Genomic DNA, 20,853 nt, shown 5'->3' on the forward strand with positions numbered 1-20,853 from the left:
AAAGACAATATTTCACCGAACACTGATTTTTTTTTCACTCAAAGTGAACAAATTTCATGACATAAAGACATTTCATGAAGCGCAAAAAGTATTGTGTAAGCGGATAAAATAATAAAAAAACAAACTGAAAAATCAGAAACGGCAAAAATATTTCTTGAAAAGCAAAGCACACTGTTTTAATTGAAAAGAAAACTTCCATAAAACAATAAAATAGCTTCAGAAAAATGCGAAAATATTTTTTTTTCATCTAAAATTATTTAAATTGTGGGAAAAGTTTCGATGAACCTCATACAAAACAATTTTCTTTGATAATAAAAAGCTGAAAAAACAAGGAAACAAAAACATTTGAAACGCAAATATACTGTGTTAAAAAGAATTTCATGAAACACAAAATCATTAGATGAAACACTTCTTACATTTCAACTTTACTTTAGAAACAAAAATGTTTCAGGAAACTATTTGTATTTATCTGTTGTGGTAAATTTAAGGGAGGCTAATCAACTGTTTTGGTTAAGATGGGTGAGTTTTTTTCATTAAATATTGATGTGTAAGGAAATGTTTTTGTCTTTCATTAAATATTTATGTGCTTCGACAAATGTTTTGTGTTCTGTGATTTTTTTTAATTCCATGAGAAATCAAATGTTTGTATTGATATATTGTTTGTTTAACTTTATTTTATTTCATTTCTCCCCCGAGAAAAATAAAACATATGAACAATAAAACAATGATACATTTGATTCAAGGAAAGGACATGTATACATCTTTGGAGGTGATGGAAAAAATTTTTCCTGCTGTAGTAATGTTATCGTAGTTAGCATTAAGGGCCACCGTAGTTATTTATTTAATGAATTGTTGTGTGATGTAGAAAAAGTACACAGTGTTCTTTTAGGCTGTGGCCTCACACTGCATCCGTCAGTTGTTTTGAAGGCAACGCAGGTACTTGGTCAGAGGTTCTTTAGGTCCACAACTTTTCATTTCACAGGATTGTTGACCAATCATCGTAAATATTGCGTATTACAGTGATAATCAAATAAAAGGTGACGCGTCCTGCTCCACGGCGACCAGATCATCCACATGAGAAGAGGGCGGGGAATCTGAGGCCTACGCTGTTACTACGTTTCCTGCGATTGGTCAATTAGTTCGAAGAGTCTCGTCTGATAGGTCAGAGTCAGAGCGGGGGTTGACCTTACCGACAGGCAGCTCCCCGTCAGCAGCAGAGGGCCAGAAAGCTGAAAAAGAGGCGGACGAAGAGCTCCTCACAATGAAAACCAGTTCACCTCAAGCTTAGGTTTTATCCACAGAAGAGCTCCGTTTGTCGGTTTGTTCCCGCAGCAGGCCCCGAGCCCAGTGAGAGCCTGTGGTCCATGTACAGAGCCGCCGTGAGAGGTTAGAAATAACCCCACAGAGCGAGGATGTTGGTCCCCGCGGGAAGATAATGAAGAGGCTGCGCGTTTTGTTGGTGTGCTTCATCGCAGCTCTCCTGTGCTGGTAAGCTCAGCCTCACACCCCCATCAACCCACTGACACCACGTCAGGCAGGGCAGACCATATTAACCACAAAACCGGGCTCACGAGAAGCGGGTCAGTCTGTCGCGTTAGTATGCTCGGTGTCTGTGCCGCATCATATCCTTCTGTCATCGGTGTGAAGGGACCCAGCTAACATGATAAACACATTAGCAGCTCGCTGCCTTCACTGCTTGACAACATGTTACAGACAGGCTCGGTTCAGCGAGCCCAGTGAGCAGTTCGTCTCACTCCTGTTTGGGAGCCTGCGTGGGTTTGAGTGGGTTTGTTGGGTTTAGTGGGTTTAGTTGGGTAGCTAGCCTGCTAACCGACCACATCCATCGAAGTGATCTCAGCACCTTATTGTCCGGTCGACGATGAAGTTAGCATCTCATTGGCAGCATACCATCCGGCTGTTAGTGGGAAGGTTCCGGTGAAAGTCCTGATCCAGAACCGCGATACCCAGGCTACGTAAGAGGATCCACAGACTCTCTGAAACAGTTTTAGATCTGTGAAACCATTTTCTCTGAGAAATGACTCATCGTCGAACCTCAAAGGTGTAACTAGAATAGAATAGAGTAGAATAGAACAGGATAAGACTTTACTACTAGAGTAGGTTTTAGAACGGAACCTGGTCCAGTGTAAACAAAGTTAAAACACGTTTTGCATTTTGACAATGAGAGGCAAGGTTTTTTCAAATCCTGAACTATGTTTGAAAACTATGTTACCTCTTTAGGTTATTGAAGTGCAGATCTGAAAAGTCTAGGTATTGTGGTTCTGGATCGGGACCTGGTTCAGGACCTGGTTCAATGTGGTCCTCACAGAAGAGAAGCTGTAAAGTATTTAGCATTTTCATGAGTGAAACTAAAAAGGTTTCACAGATCCTAAAAAGTGTCTGAAGGATTCTGTAAACTCTCTTAGACAACCTAGTCCAGGTTTGGGTACTGAGGGTTTGGCTCAGTACCTGTAGTCCTGTAGTCTATACAGAAGGAAAGTAGTAAAGATTCCCTTATTTGGCACAAATCTAAACCGGTGTTTGGAGAACCTTCAGGGCTGTATTGCTGGGTGGGAACAGGAGACCCTGGACTAGTGGATCTATGATGGTGTGTTTTATTCTGACATCTTTTCAAACAGTCAGATCTGACGGCTCTGAGAAGTCCAGCGCTGCCTTTTAACGGCTGTGTTAGTCTTGGCAAATGGTTTAAGCTTTAAGAGACTCCCTTCATAAGACTATGATGTGATGATTTCTCTACTTTTAAAGAAAGTCATTCTGACGATGTTAGCCATAAGGATGACATACTGCGAGTAGGAACAGGTGTATTCATTAAAATAAACATGGTAAAGCTGAATATGAGATGACACATGGTTTATATAGAAATATAAGAATATCAAAGGATGCCACAAGGTGAGACCTCTACGAAGCGGTATTCAACACAAGGTTAAGGAAAGAGTGCTTTACCTGATTTCACACATTTTCTGTGTCTGTTGGGAGAACTGACCTCTTTTAGCTTTTCTGGTGGCTGTATTTCTGTTTGTTACTGCTTTGCATTTGTGTTGTGGCCTTTACAGATCGTCAGACCCCTACAGGCCACCGTAGCTGTGTGTGATGTGCTCCGATTTGATTAGTCAGAGATCTGACACAGCAGGAACAACTTCATGTATCAGGTTTTTAAACAAGTGGTGTATATTAGTGCAGTTCCCTCTCACCGTGCTCACACACACACACACACACACACACACACACACACACACACACAGACACACACACACACACACACACACACACACACACACACACACACACACACACACACACACACACACACACACACACACAGCTGACCTGTGGTAGATTAACACCATTGGAATAAGTTTGTTTAATCTGGGAGGCACGGAGCAGGTAATAATATGCAGGGTTTGTGAAATGGGATTAAGAGACCAGCTAACATGCCACCATGATCCAAACCGATTATCAGGAGCACACACACACTCAGGTGGTTCACACACACACACACACACACACACACTCAGGTGGAGCACACACACACTTCTCACTGGTGATGTGGACATTAAGTAAGGCCTCTGAGTCCGAGAAACGTTGAGCATCCTCCTGGAGGATTCTTGGTAATAACAGCTCATCCATTCAGTAACCAGCAGGCCAAGTGCTTCACCTGGAAGAGGTAGTCTCTCCTGTTTAGAGCCAACAATGATAGAATAACATACACACACTTTTTTGACTTGTTATTAAAAACCTCTGCTTGTTCTCTCTGTGACCTCTGAACCACAGTGTGTGTGTGTGTGTGTGTGAGGCGTCTCATCAGTAAATCAAACAGTGTGATGGAGTTCTTACCGCGTGTCCCTGCTCAGAGCCGATATGCTAACTGCTTGAAGGGGCACTGACTGATCGATGTGTTTGTGTTTTTGACCCTTGGACCATTGCTTCTCTCAGAAATGATCACATTCCCATAGATTAGATTATTCCTAAAGAGCACAGTTTAGATTAGATTGAGCGTCCCTTTCTGTGCTTACAGCAGGCAGACAAAGAGGCCAGGATGCTGCTGTGTGTGCTGCTGTGTGTGCTGCTGTGTGTGCTGCTGTGTGTGCTGCTGTGTGTGCTGCTGTGTGTGCTGCAGGCCCAGGGTGGACACATTTATGGCTGTCATTGAAATTCAGGGGAGGACCAGGTTTTATTTTAGCACATGCATTAAGTAACCCCTCCTCCTCAGGTAACAGCTCGCTGCGATCACAGTGTTTACTTTCTCAGTGCTCATTTTCACTTCTCTGCAGACTAACTAACAACGCTACACCAACAGGCACGCGCTTCATTAGCCCTGCTTCTCAGCGTGCTGCAGCCAGCTTCTCGCTCCTCGGTGCAAACTCTCACATGTTCCACTGAGAGCAGAGAAACAGAGACGGCTGTTCTCACACAGATCCAGAGGTTTCCTAGCAGCAGAGAGAGGCTCTGTGTATGTGTGTGTGTGTGTGCGTGTGCTGCCTGCAGGGCTGATGTTTGAGCTTCCTGTCAGACTCCATGCTCCTGTTTATTGAATGTCCTCTGGATTTCACTCAGAGCTTGCTGGAGCCGTGCAGGTTTGTGTGCTTCAGAGTGGGCAGCGGGGCTCCTGTGTGTTTGGTCTGCCATCTTGGCTCACTCCTCAGCAGGGATGCACCCAACCAACTTTTCTGGTCCCAAAACCAATGGGTTACCAGTAGAGCCCGACCAATTGATCGGGTGGGCCGATTAATCGGGTGGGGTGGGTCGATTAATCGGGTGGGCCGATTATAGCCTGTCAGCGATTAGTCAACATTAGCCAAAATGTAGCCGATTGTAAACATTTTTGCTCCGCGGTGATTCTGTTGCTCCTGCTCCTGTGTGTTAATTAATATAAGGCTACCACACAGCGTCTCACTTCATAATGCCATGCAGGATTAACCTGGGCTTATAAATTCACAAGTTATTGTCTTCATTGAAATAATTTTTGAAAATGTTTCTATGTGTTTAGTTGTAATTGTATTTATTGCATGTTCTGAAAGGAGCTACATTGTTACTTAAAATCTAGTTTAGTCCCATGCATTAAATGGAAGATGGAACTTTTCAATAGCTAGTAATAATTTGTGTTCATATACAGTATTTATCCCTTGTATATCAATGGATTTATTATATATATCAGCCAATATATTGGATATCAGCCGATATACAGGATATCGGCTTCTTTTTGCCCTCAGTATTGGTATCTGTATCGGCCCCAAAAATCCCACATTGGTCGGGCTCTAGTTACCAGTGTTAAGTAGTAAGCTGCATGCCTCAGAGCTGGCTGCCTGGATCAGCACCGTGGATTGGCCCCTTCCCACCAATATTGATCTAGGTTTGAGGTGCTGGATCGGACCAATACCCAATACCAGGATCATACCACGCCAATACACACCCCTCATTGAGGTCCTCACCGGATTTTCCAGGTGTCTGCTGACTGTTTCTGACATGTCTCCAGTTATTTTGTGTTCTCACTGAAATGTGCTCTCACACGCACACACACACCATGTCAGTGTGTGTCACTCTGCTTTGCTCTCATGCTCTCATTAGGCTCTCAGATGATCATTCTGTGCAATGATCAGCAGCACTCTGGAGAGCACTCTGCAGCCAGCGAACCAGCTCAGGTCAGTCTGCAGACACCTGGGCTGCAGCTCACCACAGACTGATTCATCTATCAGACAATTGGCTGTTTGCTCCCAGAGCCTGAGAATACATCCTCAAGGACTGAAAGAGGTTCAGTTCACCGTCAGTGAGAACAGAAACAAACGTTACTGCTCAAAGTCCCAGTTTTTTAACTGGTGATGAAGTGGTTTCAGTCTGAGGTCTCTGAACCACCTGCAGAGGTAGATCACCCCATCAGATCAGAGTCTGAAAAAGTCCAGGATCTTTTCTGATAGATCAAATATTACAGAAGGATACTTGATGCTTTGTTTACACATCTTTAGTGTCGTCATCATCCTCTGACCTTGAAACTGTGTCATGTTGAAGGACAGACTCCTGTATGGCTCTCATGGGACTGACCCCTCTGTGTAAGGGGCTTGGTCAGTATTCATCCCCTGATCAGAGCTCCTCTACGCTCCTTTAAATCATGCTGTGATGGTTTACTGAGAGTGTGTGTGTGTGTGTGTTTTTGTCGACACAGGAGTGTTGGTGTGTTTGAACTTTGAGTCCAGTGAGGAACAGTACAGGGTTTTGCTTGTTCAACCTGTTTCCTGGAGGATCTATAGGGTGTGATGGTCTATAGGGGCCGTCTGTGCAGGGTCAGGGTTTCCCAACCCACCGCTGGAGCTGTTGAGCAATCCTCACAAACATTAGAGCTACACAGCTGACACGTGAGTCAGCAGACACACACACACAAGCATACACTCATGGTTAAAGAGCAGTGAAATAGTTGTGAAGGAGTTTGGTTTGGGGTCTGGACTCCTTCTTTCTGGCCCTCTGAAACTTGCTGAAGGGGACTGAGGATCTGAGGACCCTCATTAAAGGATCTTTGTGTCAGCCCACATTGTCAGAGTTCCCTCTCTGGGGTGGTTGTTGCGTAAGTGGACATTGTTGTGATGCCCACATGCATCTCTGGGCTGTACACTGACTTTTCCACTGGTGGTCATGTGCTGGTGCCACCAGCTTTCTCAACTTGTTGCACCAACACACAATTTTGGCCGCATTATTAATAGAGGTAGACCGATATATCGGTCGACCGATATATCGGGCCGATATTTGGACATTTGTCTCTATCCGCCATCGGCTGTATTTTCTTTTAAAAAGCCGATTTTTGATCCGTTGTATAAAATGACGCAATTTTTGATCAGGCACAAAAAAGATGAGCGCCTCAAACTTGTGGAACCACTTGGATAAATTACATACTTTTGTTCAAATTATATTAATAAGTTTGAATTTCTTTTGTGACATTTTAAGAAGAGTGTGAATGTTTACTACTGCTGGTTACATTGTGTGTTTACTCAGACAAAATATTTCATTGTTTTGAAAGCTGAATAAATGTTCAGAGGACTGGACACGACTTGTTGTAATAGATTTATTTTAGTTGCTCAGAAATTGCTGCGTTTCACAAAAATGTGATAAATATATATTTACTTAACATTCAGCCTGAATATCAAATTGGAAAAATCGGCTATGCATGTCCGCATCGGCTGCCCAAATTTGGAAAGCATCGGCATCTGCATCAGCCCCCAAAAAACCCATATCTGTCGACCTCTAATTATTAATTAGGAAGGATGAGTCCAGTCAGTGTTGGGGGGGGGGGGGGGGGGGGGGGGGGGGGGGGGGGTTATTTGCTGCAGCCTGTATGATTGTAAGACCATAGACATGTAATCATAGTGATAACAGAGCCAGTGTTCCTGCTCACAGGGCCCAGACAGGTTTCAGACACACACTGTGTGGTTGTGCCTCTGCAGCCCTGAACCTGGAGCCAGATGGAAGCTGACTCACCTGCTCTACAAGCAGTGTTTCTGGACTTTACAGGACACAGTTTGTCTGAGGGCAGAGCTGCTCATAGGGTCATCACCACAGAGACTGGACCAGAGCTGAGCCATCACACTGCCTCTCCTGAACTCACCGACCAACCCAAACGTGGGCCTCGCCTGGTGAAAGCTCTGATAAAACCAGTAAGATGATGACACAGGAAGTGTTAGAGGCAGGACTGAGGAGCAGTGGATGATATGAAAAATAGCTGTGTTTCCATTACACCTAGAATTGTGCAAAATGTAAAAATGGCAATAAAGAAATGGTAATGGCAACACCACATTTTCAAAAAGAAAATTGATAAAAAGTTTTTACGCTCTCATAAGGAAGTTTTGCAGAAGTTTCTATATTGAAGTTTCTTGCAAAAGTGCAATGGAAACACCTTTTTCGCAAAACGTCACATAGTCATAACAATGCACCTCCCTCACCTCCTTGTACAGGTCCACTGCCACACAAACGGACTCTGGCTGGACGGCTGTGAGCGGGTCAGAGAGCAGCAGGAGGGAGGGGCGGAGGTCTGTGTGCGTGACTGAGTGTATGTGACCTGAAGATGATGATCTTCATTCAGTGTTTTGTTCGTGTTTGTTTTCAGTTAGCCTGATCACAGCCGACAGTTTGAGCAGTGAATAAAAACACTAATGTTCAAGAATCAGCATCATCATGAGTGCAGCGTCTGGACGGACATTATGTTTTACTTTACTAAAGTGTGCGCAATTCTGGTCGTAATGGAAACACCGGCAAGGCAAAATTGTTCTTTGTTGAAACTTCAGAAATTTCGCTTTTATTTTGCAAAAAAGTGTAATGGAAATGCAGCTAATGTGTGTTTACATGCTGCGTGTCTCCCTGTTCTGTCAGACCGTCCAAAAGTGCAGCAGAGTGCTCAGGCTGGGCAGACGCTGGTGATGCTGTAACATCATGAAGTCCTGGTGTTCAACACACTCATGCTAAAGCTTCCTCCTATTCCTCCTCCTCCTCCTCTCCCTCATAGAGGGGGCTCACCATGTGGCTCTCTGAGCTGAAGGTGCGAGGTATGTGGAAGGAGCAGCCGTGGGGTTGTCTTCCAGAGCTAACATGACGACTGACCAACGTGTTAAAGAAGAAAGACCTCTGACTCTGAGACCCTTTCCACCTTTACTTTAAAGTGATACTCCGGGATGGAAAAAGTTGGGTCCTATCACAAGGTTTAGGGCAGAAATGACCCCTACAGCAGTGTTTTTGTGCAGCAGAAGCCCAGGCGCACACACCAAACACCCCCTCCCTGCTCCTCTGTTGGTTTCCTCTGCACTCAGACGGGGCCATATTTTACTTGACCAAAAACACAAATAAACGGACTCCCACCAAAAAAATCTGATATGGGTCTGCATTCACGTTTTATTTAGAGAATTTTCAGCACGTTACTTTCACACAAAAACACAGCTAAATAAGGCTGTAGTTCTCATTGTGTTGTAAAACGGCGCTACCGCTGCTGCAGAGCCACAGCTGGCTACGAGGCGCTCGCCGCTTAGTGTATCAGTCTATCAGTGTATCAGTTGTTTATATCTGGCACGGCGTGCCTGATATAAACAAACACAGGTAGTCAGCCAGGACGAAGAGACACGATGAGAACTAGAGCCTTATTTAGCGGTGTTTTTGTGTGTGTTGAGCTGAAAATTCTCTAAACAAAGCGTGAATGCAGACCGATATCAGAGTTTTTCGGTGGGAGTCCGTTTATTTGTGTTTTTGGTCAAGTAAAATATGGCCCCGTCTGAGTCCAGAGGAAACCGGCAGAGGAGCAGGGAGGGGGTGTTTGGTGTGTGCGCTCTGGGCTTCTGCTGCACAAAAACACTGCTGTAGGGGTAATTTCTGCCCTAAACCTTTTGATAGGACCCAACTTGTTCCATCCCGGAGTATCACTTTAACAGATCAGGGCTCTGTACTTTTATCAGTCCATCAGTGGATCACTGGAGGGTTAATAAAACCAGGAAACACTTGCTGCTTGATTTGTTTGTATGATAACGATGGTAAAACCATAAACAGGTCTCATATCTCAACCCGGTGGAGTGTCGCTGTGATTGTATGATTTACAGGTTTTTAATGGAAGTGTCATAAAGAAACCATAAAGGCCTGCGGTAGATCAGACGGCTTCTTCCACCTGTCACAGGGACTAAAGCCATGTTTCCACCCAGTGGTCCAGTCTGGATCAGTACAGGTTGGTACAGGTTGGATCATTAAAGCCTGGTCCTGTTAGTTTTTCCACAGCCAACTGTGCCCTTCTTGGTATGCTGCATGTTAGCCTCGATGCTGATAGACGAGTCAGCTATGTAATAGTGTGACAGCATAGCAGTGAGACACTGTACCCCACCAATGAATCCAATGAAGAAGAAAAACGTGACACAGTTAGCAAAGAGCAACGATGAAGACATCCAGCAATTCATCATCATTCAGACTGTTTCAGAGAAGGCTGTATGCTGCCTGGAGAGATACAGCAGCCACACAGGAAGTGACCATTCTTTCAACCAATCAGCAGTCTGCAGTGTTTCTAGCTCCACATTCTGGGGTCGGATCGTTTTGGTCTGACACCCCAATGAAAGGTGACCAAAAAGTCAAGACATCAAAATGAGCTGAGGCCAGGAAAGGAGATCTGGATCTGAGGTCTGGATCTGGGGTCTACATGTGCAGCATGTTCAGTGATGATAGTCAGGCTGCACTGGAATTGGATCAGTAGGTCACTTTGGGTCTAGACTCAGCTGATCCCTCCAGGGTGGGGTGACATCTGGATCAGGGACTCTCATATCTGAGGTGTGTTGAAGTTGGGGGGCCATGCAGAGGCCCCTGAGAGAAAGACGTTACTGTTTAAATCCCTGTGTGTTTTTTTTTACCACATTAGCTTCATCTTTGGAATAGGTGACTCCCACCCCCTGAACCCTCAGACCTCATAATGAGACCTGAGAGAGTGGTCACACTGGCCATCCAAACCGTGCCGTGCCTAAGCACGATTGCCCCCCCGCAGCGCTGTTCCCCAGCTGGAGAGTACGGCCGGCAGTCACACTACCCCAATGTGAACCGGACTTTAGCGGGTATCAGACTCACACACGGCCCGCACATGTCATCATGAAGCGTCTGTTTACATGAAGTGCGATCTCATCAGAGTCAGCACAATGAGACACAGAGAGTACTGCTACAACTTTAGAGACTTTTGGACTTATTATAAATCGTTTTGGCCCGACACAGCTCTCTAACACCCCCGCTTCATGTAAATTGATTGTCGAGAAATGCGCTTGCGGTGATCATACGTCAAAGATCACACGCGCTGTCGGCGTGCTTGTGCTCGTGCATGAAGTAAACCGTGCCGAAGCCCACCTCTCTGAAGCGTGCCAAAGCATGGAAGGGAATCGTGCTTAAGCACGACACAGTTGTGGTCACACTGGCCATTCCAAACGTGCTTTAGGGCTGAAACGTGCTTAGGCACGGCACGGTTGGCCAGTGTGACCACGTCCTCAGACCTGGAGCTGAGCCGCTGCTCCATTTAAGATCAGCTGGACACTTCCTAAGCTGACCCTCCATCAGACCCGTGTGACTGTGCCGTATGAAACCAAGTCTGTGTCCCTGTGTCTGAGAACACAGATCACAGCGTGTATCGTCAGAGCTGGACTGCACGCTCTCTCTCAGTCTTGATTTTGCAGCAGCAGCAGCAGGAACCAGTTTCCAGGATCCTGTTGAAGTTTCTTGGAAAAGGTAGTTGCTGTGAGAGTTGAATGCAGGCCAGCAGCCCGAGGCTGAGTCACTGCTTTGAATGGAAATACTCAGTGTTTACTGTGAGTGAGAGGCACTGAGGGCGGAGCCAGGTGGAGTCAGGAGGAGCCAGGTGGAGGTCAGAACACTAAGGTAGTGTTTAAGTGTGTGTGCAGAGGGAAAGGCAGAGGGCCACAGATGATGGAGTGTGTGTGGAGTGATCTTTGCCTCGTGGTTTGATTCTGCTTCTCTAAAGGTGTTTTCTGTCCTCAGGTGTTAAAATGAGTCTCACAGCATGTCATTGTCATGGTTTCAGGATCTGAGCGGTCGGACTCTTCAGGTTCAGGTTTTTCTTTGCTTCCCTCAGAGAGAGGGAGGAAGGCTCAGTGTTTGTGCTCCCCTGCGTCCCCTCCCCCTCTCTGCTCCGTGCTCCTAGCAGCGGCCTGGCTCACACTGCGTGTGAGGGTCTGTTACTCTCTTCCTCTTTGTTGGGGCTCTGCTCTGCTGTGCAGAGAACGTGACCCTGTTTGGGTAAACTTCCTTTAAACTACCATGAGGGCAATGTACAGAGGGAAGAGGTGCCCACGACTGACACACACCAACACACATACCAACACACACACACACACACACACACACACAGAGCTGCTAGAGAACATTGTGTACTAAAGCTAATGAGGCCACGCTTTGCTTCAGCATGCATATAGAGACAACCTGAGCCTGTCCAATGAGCTGTCCTCAGACCATCAAACTGCAGTCCACAGACAGGATGACTGGATAGATGAGGAGGATGAGGATGAAGTTGGTTGGACTAGAACCAAAACTTGGACTCATTGTTTCAGATCTGCTGTGTATGCAAATGCCTCTGTTGGGGTGTGTTAGCTCCATGATGGTATGTGGTGTTGTGTGTTGAAATCAAGTGTTGTGTGTGTGTGTGTGTGTGTGCATACATTACATGTTAATGTTTGACCACCCTGCAGCATGTGTTAGCACACTGTGTCCTGAGGTGAAGGTGTGATGCCTCTCCTGCCCCTGCTGTACGTGATCATGCATCCACAGTGGACGGTTTTATGTTGAAAAGTAAAAGTTTTGTTTTACGATTCCTTGAAAGATTCGAGGTACTCGATTACAAAAAATACTCGAGTAATTTTCTCTGCCTCGAGGAATCGTTTAATTTAAAAAAAGATCAAAGAGTGGTATTTCAAATAGAGCTGAGGCCATATCAAGAGAGTTTTCAGACCCCTCACGCCACCTCTTATACAAAATAGCAACTAGCAACAAATCTAGCTTCTTTTCTGGAGTTTGGAGACTACTGGGTCATTCGGGTGTCATTTGATGAGATATACAAGGCACAAAAAATGTGTCAAAGTGTGTTTACAAATTTTGGAGCTACCAAAGCAAGTGCTCTTACTGACATGCTGTATCAGGAAATTCTATTTCTTAAAGAGAAAAATTTTCATTTTAAAAATGCTCTTTAACAAAACAAAAATGTATTTTATCCGATTACTGGATTAATCAATGGGATTTTCTGTAGAATACTCGAATACTTAAATATTCCATAGCTGCAGCCCTAGTTTCAGCCTTTCCCTTTACACAGTTAGAGCGTTTTAGCCGACCTAGAACGCAAACTTTTAAAACAGCCTCCAGAGTGGAATTTTTCTGAAATGTTGCCGCCACTGTTGCCGTGTAAACAGTTAGCTGTGATTTTCAGTGGAAACGCTGATGTCACACTGCGCTTTGCGCAAGTGCATTCCACCGTACAACAATAGCGTTGGTTGGCTTGTCGTGGTCTACCATGTTGTTGAATCTGCTGACTGTCTTTCAATAAGATGAGCATCTGTTGCTCCACTTCTGCTCTGAGCATTAACTCTACTCTGATGGAGATCAACCAAAAGACAAGACAGTTCTAACTACAGGTCTGGCTTGCTTACTACCAGAGTAGCTAAGTGGCTCCAGCTGATCAGAGAGAAGTTCACCTGAGCTCTCCCTGAACCTTTACTGTCTACCTGCTGTGACTGAGCTTCATCAGAGGACTGGACTGCATGTTTCTGACACTCTTCATCTGCTCTTCATCCTCAGACATCACTGTCACACTCTTCATCTGCTCTTCATCCTCAGACATCACTGTGACACTCTTCATCTGCTCTTCATCCTCAGACATCACTGTGACTCCATGCCCTTTCCTGAGTCTCTTGGGTCGTGGACCATCACTGGGTTTCTGGTTCTGGTGGGGCTGAGGTTGGAGTGATGCATGGTGACAGTAGTGAGCACTTGCTGACCCCTGATCCAAGTTTTTGGACCGTACCTGATGCAGTCTGGGTCCTCATTGAATCAGCTCTCTCATTGGTTGCATTGCTGGTCTTCATTGAACCAGCTCTCTCATTGGTTGCTTTGCTGGTCTGCAGACCCAGATCTGTTACTAAGCAGAGGTTGGGGTCTGGTCTGAGTTTTCCTGCAGGCTCTGTGGCCTGAAGGCCTGTTGGCTGACATTTTATCTGAAGGTGTGTCTGCTCTCTAACTGCGTCCTAGGTGAGCTGCTGTGCGTCAAAGAGCCTCTATCGTCAAACAGGATGTACAATAGGCTCAGATCACTGTGGGCTCATACTGTGTGACCTGCTATTACAAGAGATCAGACATGAAGGAGGCCTTTCTGCAGGAGCTGAGTGTGTGTTAGCTTAATGTTTCATCAGAAAGACAGAGATCCAGGGATCAGGGTCCAGTTCAAAACAGGACTTAAGTCTGATGGATTTGATTCTGCTGCTGTTTAAGCACAGCTTTATCATCTGCCCCACACAGGCTGACAGGTAGAGCACCTGAATCCTGGACTAAGAAGGGTGGGACTTTAAGCACTGCTCATTGAATTCATTCTGTTCAGGGTTTTCACCTTTGGACCCGCTGCACTCTCAGGACAGCTCCGGAGATCTCCGTAGATCTCTGCAGCTCTCTGCAGCTCTCTGCAGCTCTCTGCATTCTGGAGAAGATTGAGAGCGTAAGATGCTTTTACTCCTAAGCCCAAACTGGAGCCAAAGAGGCTCATTCTGAGAGTTTTGGAGCAGTTAGGACAGATTTCCTCCTCTGACATAACCACAGACCCAGATCCTGGTGCCAGCAGCGGCCCAAGTCGTAATTCTTTGTAGAGGTGAAGTAAACATCCTCCAACACAGCAAGTCAGCAGAAAGCATCAGAGCACTTAGTGGAAATGAGCCCACCAGCTGACCCCATCACCTCTCCCATTTAACACTGCATGCTGAAGACTGACGGGGCAGAAGTGCTGCTGCTGCTGCAGGAAGCTCCATCATTCATCACTCAGGTTTTTATTTGTCTCTGAAAGCAGAGATCTGTGCTGCCTCTGCAAGCAGCAGCTTTGATCTGGAGCTCAGGATCCAGCCTCAGTCCATGAGGTTATTTCAGACCAGAAACAGATGGATGGAAAAACCTGGAGCCTCTCCTGGTTTCAGCTCTCTAAATGTGAGGAGATCAAGGCTTTCCTTGTTGATCTACAACCATGAATTAGGATTTCTCTGGTCTAACGGTTTCCAAGCTAAATAACAATTTACACATTTCAACATGAGCTCTGTGACACTCTGTCACCATGTTTCACACCCTTTAGACCTGGGGTGCCCACAAAAACCACTTAAGTTGCCTGCAAAGCGTGTTCCAAAAAACAGTACTGGTCACTGTGGAGCTCCTTTCTACCATCATTGTTCTGTGAATCATTCATAATAATTGTGAAATCATTAACATTGAGACGTGAGCAGTCTCTTCACATAGTAACTCCACTTCTAATATAATTAAGGTTATTAAAAGTGATCTGTGAGGTTTTGTTCTGAAAGTTTTTATCGGACATGTAGCCCTTCAAGCCACTCACTTCCCATGAGGTAGCCCTCGTCTCAGAAAGGTTAGTGACCCCTGCTTTAGACCAATCCTAACACCACAAACTGCCCTATTTGTAGTGAGAGAAGACGAGTTCATTTCTGCCCTGCACTGAGCTGAAGAAGCTTGGTTTGCCCAGGCAGTGATGATCAACTGCTTCTTTTAAGGAACATACTGACTTTGCAGATGGGTCTCTGTGTTGTCCAAGTGAGAAGTGATGAGATGAACAGAAAGAGTTATCTAGTGTGCAGCAGAGCCAAACATCTGAGCTGGTTTCAGTCTGCTGTCAACCAGTGCACATCAGGAAGATTTGTATTTCTGCAGAATTCAGAGCCTGAAACTCACACGTGGTCTCAGGATGAGATGAAACTGAGACAGACTCCTCTAACTCTGAGACTACTCCGCCTCATGTCTACACAATCTGTGGAGAAATAAAGAAACTTCTCCATCGCACTGCAAACACAGAGTCTGTGCTGAGCTCTACTGGGTCTAAGATACACGAGGTGTCCTCTTCAGAGGTGTGTGGGTCCAGTTATTGGGTCATGGATGACCTGCGATGTTCCAGTGAAGAGGATTATGGGGGATGAGCTGGCTTTAAGACAAGCTGCTGTGCTGTGGTGTTCCTGATGTGGAGGCTAACTGGAGCACACATTCCCCCCACAACATGCCAACACGTCCCAGCCTCTCAGGACGGCAGCCCCGCCTCTTTTTCATCCAATCGGTGACGCCATGTTTTTGTCTGCCTGCCCTACTTTTCCCTGGCAAACCCTGGCACGCCTCCCTGCCCCATAATCCACCTCTGCTGGTGTGCCTTCCCTTTTTTTATCCCTGTCCTCCTCCTCTGGCTCTGTGTTTGAAGAATGACCAGATTCAGTTTATTCAGAGACGGTGCTGTGTGAGGAAACAGATGCAGTTATTTGTGTGTGTGTGTGTGTGTGTGTGTGTGTGTGTGTGTGTGTGTGTGTGTGTGTGTGTGTGTGTGTGTGTGTGTGTGTGTGTGTGTGTGTGTGTTAACATGGCTTGGCAGTTCTTCATGATTCTCCTCCCATCATGCACCAGTCCAGTCCTCTGTCATGGGGAAGAGAAGATGTGAAAATCTAAAACTACACAAGTCTCCTCTGTGCAGGACACACACACTGCTGTGTTAGCACATCCCTGACACATGCCCCAACACCATGGACATAAGGAAGTCACCACTTCAGTTCTGACTGTGTTAGAGAACTGCATTTCCCTGAGTGTCCACTAGAGTCTGTTTCCAGCAGTGAGTCAGTCTCCATAAAGCTCCATGTTAAACCCCTACAGCAGACATAAACAGGCTCCTTTGATAGTTTTTTTTTTTAAATGATCTGTTTGGGGTGTGTGTTTAAAGGAGTCCACTTTGAATGTGTTTTGATGTTACTAACGTTGGCACACTGTCTCACTGGCTCCAGTTCAGTCAGTGGTTATTGTGCATAGTGACAGCTTGGTCTTCACCGTAAGGACAGAAACATCAGACTGACTCAGAGGTACTGGTTCAAAGGAGATGTCTGGAGTCTACCTGCTGGGTCAGAGCTTGGTGTTGAGCATAGGGATGGAAGTGTTCACAAAATCCACCTTTTGGTTCTTGTCACGGTTTTGTGGTCACATTTTTCCGTTCAGTTCAGTGTACATTGTTATTGTTTTTTACACTTTTATTACCCTTATAATACACTATTTACAGATAATATATAATTCAGAGCTGAAACGATTCATCGAATAATTCGAGGTACTCGATAACAAAAAATACTTGAGTAATTGCCTCAAGGAATCGTTTAATTTTAAAAAGATCAAAGAGTGGTATTTCAAATAGAGTAATGGAGCCATATGTGCTCCAATACAGCAGAGATCATCATTTTAGTCTAAACACAGCAAAGACTCAAAATCTTTCAGGAATGTCTTATTCCTAGTTAAAATGTCTCATATCTTGTCAGATCGCATGGAACTTAAAATTTATTATCCAAAGTCACTTGATTTTACACTTGCATGAAACAAATTTTCATTTTAAAGATAACTGCTCTTTAACGAAACAAAAATGTGCTTTATCTGATTACTCGATTAATCGATGGGATTTTCAGTAGAATACTCAAATACCAAAATATTGGATAGCTGCAGCCCTAATGTAACTATTAGTCAACTATCTCATCCATCATCATTAACAACCTGAAAGAATGAGGCTGTTTTCTATTTCAAATATTATCAAAGCTGAGTGAAACATTGCTAGTTTGAACATGCCAACTCCTCGGTAAGGAAAATCCAATTGGCTCTCCCAGAGAGCCACTAAATGACGCTACTGTCTTTGCATGTCATTTTCATGGACTCTGTAGGAGAGAGAAATATCGTTGGAGAGACAGAAAGCTTGTAAAGCACATCATAAACATGTTTAGAACTTCAAATTCACTTTCTTCTGTCCACTCTTCTTTTTTTTATGTCTGAATACATCAACCCTGGGCTTGGGACCGGCAGAAGTGACCGGAATGAGACACACACATAAGTGATTTCATCTGCTGCGAGTGAAGATTGTCCCTGTGTTTTTGTTAGGGGAGGGGCTCACACTCTGACCATGGAGAAAGTCAAAACACACCGTAACTTCAGATTCTCCAAACTCCAGAAAAGTCACAAGTTTTAAAAGAAAAACTCAGAGAGGGGCCTAAAAATCATTAAATGTAGTGACAGAGTCTCTAAGTTAGCAACTCTGGGTCGTGGTTTTAACCACCTCTTTCTTCCTGTCGTTATCAGAGCTCACACTGAATCTAAAATGCTCCCAGACAGCAGAACGCCACAATGCCACAGGTACACCCTCTAACTCTGTCTTCCCTGCTTGACATGTACACAACACACACGCCTCTCCACAAAGTTTCCTGCTGTTCTCCTTTGCCTCGCGTTGCCCATGTGTATGATCAGAGCTACATACTTGCTTCAGACTGAGCAGTAAAACGGAGAAAAAAGAAAAACACGAACAAAAGGAAGCACACATGCCCCGAACCCAGTGAGGACAACTGAATGGTTCAGATTTCTGTCATAAACTGTTCCATCCCTAGTTGGACAATAACCTTCTCCAACTTCAGTGAAGCTCAAAGACACTTCATTCCCAGCTGGATGTTCATCTTTGGGAACTGGAAATGTTAAAATGATTCAGTTTCAGGATCATCTCTGGATGTTCTCCACAGAAACTTCTTTTTTTCAAGAAGCTGTGACGAGGCCTGAGTTTCCCCTTGGACACATACAATAGGAGTGGGGACTTCAAGCCGTCTCAGGCTGTGTCTTAGTTCGAGGTTGAGTGTGTGAGGTAATATGGTTAGCAGGCAGCTGTCCTCAGATTTAGGCCAGGACGGAGACAGAGGGAGACAGGCAGCAGCTAATCTGCCCTAGACCGAGCCGGGCCGAGTTACAGACTCACTGTGGTGCTGTGTCATAATGTGTGTGTGTGTTCTGCCTTCTTTGTTCAGGAAAAGCAAACAGGCAGAAGGTGTCAAAGTGTCAGAGCAGGGAGAGAGGACAGAGAGGACTTTAGGAAGCACTCCTGAAACAGACCCCAGTCCAGCCAGCGTGCCCTGCAGGAGGATCAGACTGTTGTCTCTGCAGCTCTCTCCGCTCTGTGTCTGCTCACTCAGTCGGTTCAGTCCAGTCCAGCTGACTTTAAGCCTCCTGGCTCTGAAAGGACCTAAAGTCAACAGGAAATAGTTGGGCCCTGGGATTTGGCTTGGTGGCCTGCAGGGGACAGTGTGTTTGTGTGTGTCTGTGTAAACTGCTCCTCTATCAGAGCCGCTCTCAGCTCCATCATGTGTCCGTAACAGCTGATCTCTCCATTGATCTGTCACAGTTCTCTGTCAGTAACAGACACACTTCTTGTTTTAACTCCCTGCTGGGTGTCTCTGAAGTGGGAGAGGGAGGAGGGGAAGGAGGAGGTGTGTTTTCAGGCTGCTGACTCATTAGCCTGGCCTCAGGCTCTTCCTTCATTAACTTAGCATTGACCCACTCCTGCTCTGAGAGCACACTGAGCTCTCCCCTCTCCTCCTCTCTCTCTTTGGACTCTTGATTACCCTCCGACTGTGGGTCTGAAGCTTCCCCCTCCCACTGTTACATCACAACCTGAATGAAGAAATAGGTCAGAGAGCTCTCCTCACATCAGCCCGTCTCAGCCCGCCCCCCCTTTACTTTTATCATCTTCACAGGAACGACGACACTCAGGAGGAGACAAGGGGGGAGGGTGGGGGCAGAGGAGGCCAGAGAGGAGAACAGAGAGAAGGCAGTGAGGAGGGTGAAAGGACGGGGGGTTCCCTGTTTGGGTCCCAGTGGCGGCCTTTTGTGCTCCTGAGAGCGGCTCAGCCTGAGTCGCAGTCAGCTCAGTTTGGTGCTGTAGTCTGTAGTTTGTCTCCCCTGTGGCTGGTTTTTAGAGTTAACCTGCATCAGATCAGTGTGACATCCTCTCTTCGTCCTTTCTTTCCTTCTTTAACCCTCTGTTTCTCTCTCTTCTTCTTCATTGGTTACAATGGCGGCGCTCACAACAGCTGCAGCTAACTGCTCTCCCAACCAGTGCATTGAAAACAGACTAATGGACAAACTTCAAACCAGATATAACAGACACAAACTGCTCCGGATAGGACAGGAGGTCACACAGAGCATTACTGCTGATTTTATTGATTCTCACAACATCCCGACACGCATAGCAAGAACTCCCTGGTCTTCGTGGATCACCATGCTGGCAGAGAGGCTACGTAGGCAGCATCGAGAGAGAACGCAGAAGTGGGGCTGCAGGGCAGAGTGTTTAAGTGGCTACAGAAGCAACCACACAAACCACCGCTTCCAAGCATTTTTTTCTCGAATGCACGATCCCTTGCCACAAACTGGATGAACTGATGCTCCAGGTTGTAGTTAACAACATCGTTAAGGACAGCTGCATTATTCTGATCACAGAATCTTGGCTAAGCTCAGCCATACCAGACTCAGCTATTGAGCTAGCAGGCTACATAGCCCATTGACAGCATAGAACAAAGGATTCAAGGAAGAGTAGAGGAGGTGTGTGTTTGTACATAAACAACAACTGGTGTACTGACGAGCTGACTGTGGACAGCCACTGCCCATCTACCTTCCCCCGGCAGAGTAGACACCCCATAGCAGGGGACTTCAATCATGTGGACCTTAAAACGGTGCTTCCCAGGTTTCATCAGCACGTCAAGTGTGCCACTAGAGAAGCTAATACACTGGACAAGGTGGACTCCAGCATCAAGCTGGGCTACAAGGCTAAACAGCTAGCACACCTGGGCCAGTCAGACCACATGTGCTTGCTCATGATCCCTGGATACACCCCCCTCCGGAAAACTGCCCCTAGCACCAGAAGGAGGATCACAACCTGACCTGATGATTCCTCTGAGCAGCTACAGGACTGTTTTGAAAGGACTACCTGGGACATTTTTGAACACCCAGACCTGGAGGTGTTCACAGACGGTGTTCTGTGCTACATCAAGAACTGCACAGACAACGTCACAGTGGACAAGACCATCCGGAAGCCCTGGATGACACAGAAGGTCCAGCAGCTGCTTTAAAGACAGAGACACCGCCTTCAGGGCTGGTGACAGCGCTCTGTACAGTGCAGCCAGAACCAACCTCTTCAGGCTGGCTCAGGCAGGCGATCCAGGTCTATGACTACAAGGACAAACCGGTTCAGAGTCAGTTTCTACCCAACAACAGAAAGGATCCTGAACAAAGGCTTAAATCATTTCCTCATTGTCGTCATATAAT

At 45.8% G+C, this 20,853-nt stretch overlaps 1 protein-coding gene across 4 annotated transcripts in view; it reads left to right on the plus strand.

Annotated features, from left to right (window-relative positions):
• Positions 1-1,218: 1,218 nt before the first annotated feature.
• The window catches only part of suco (SUN domain containing ossification factor), a 56,976-nt gene continuing 37,341 nt past the window's right edge, over positions 1,219-20,853 (plus strand). For all 4 annotated transcript variants that reach the window (XM_074667749.1, XM_074667751.1, XM_074667750.1 and 1 more), the window contains exon 1: positions 1,219-1,488. In XM_074667749.1, coding sequence (XP_074523850.1) covers positions 1,436-1,488 — 53 coding nt within the window. In that variant the 5' untranslated portion in view covers positions 1,219-1,435. The remainder of the gene's footprint in view (positions 1,489-20,853) is intronic.

Source organism: Halichoeres trimaculatus, unplaced genomic scaffold, assembly GCF_033239565.1.
Source record: "Halichoeres trimaculatus isolate MK-OKI-2021-1 unplaced genomic scaffold, fHalTri1.1 fHalTri1_scaffold_4, whole genome shotgun sequence".
Taxonomy (NCBI): Eukaryota; Metazoa; Chordata; class Actinopteri; order Labriformes; family Labridae; genus Halichoeres; species Halichoeres trimaculatus.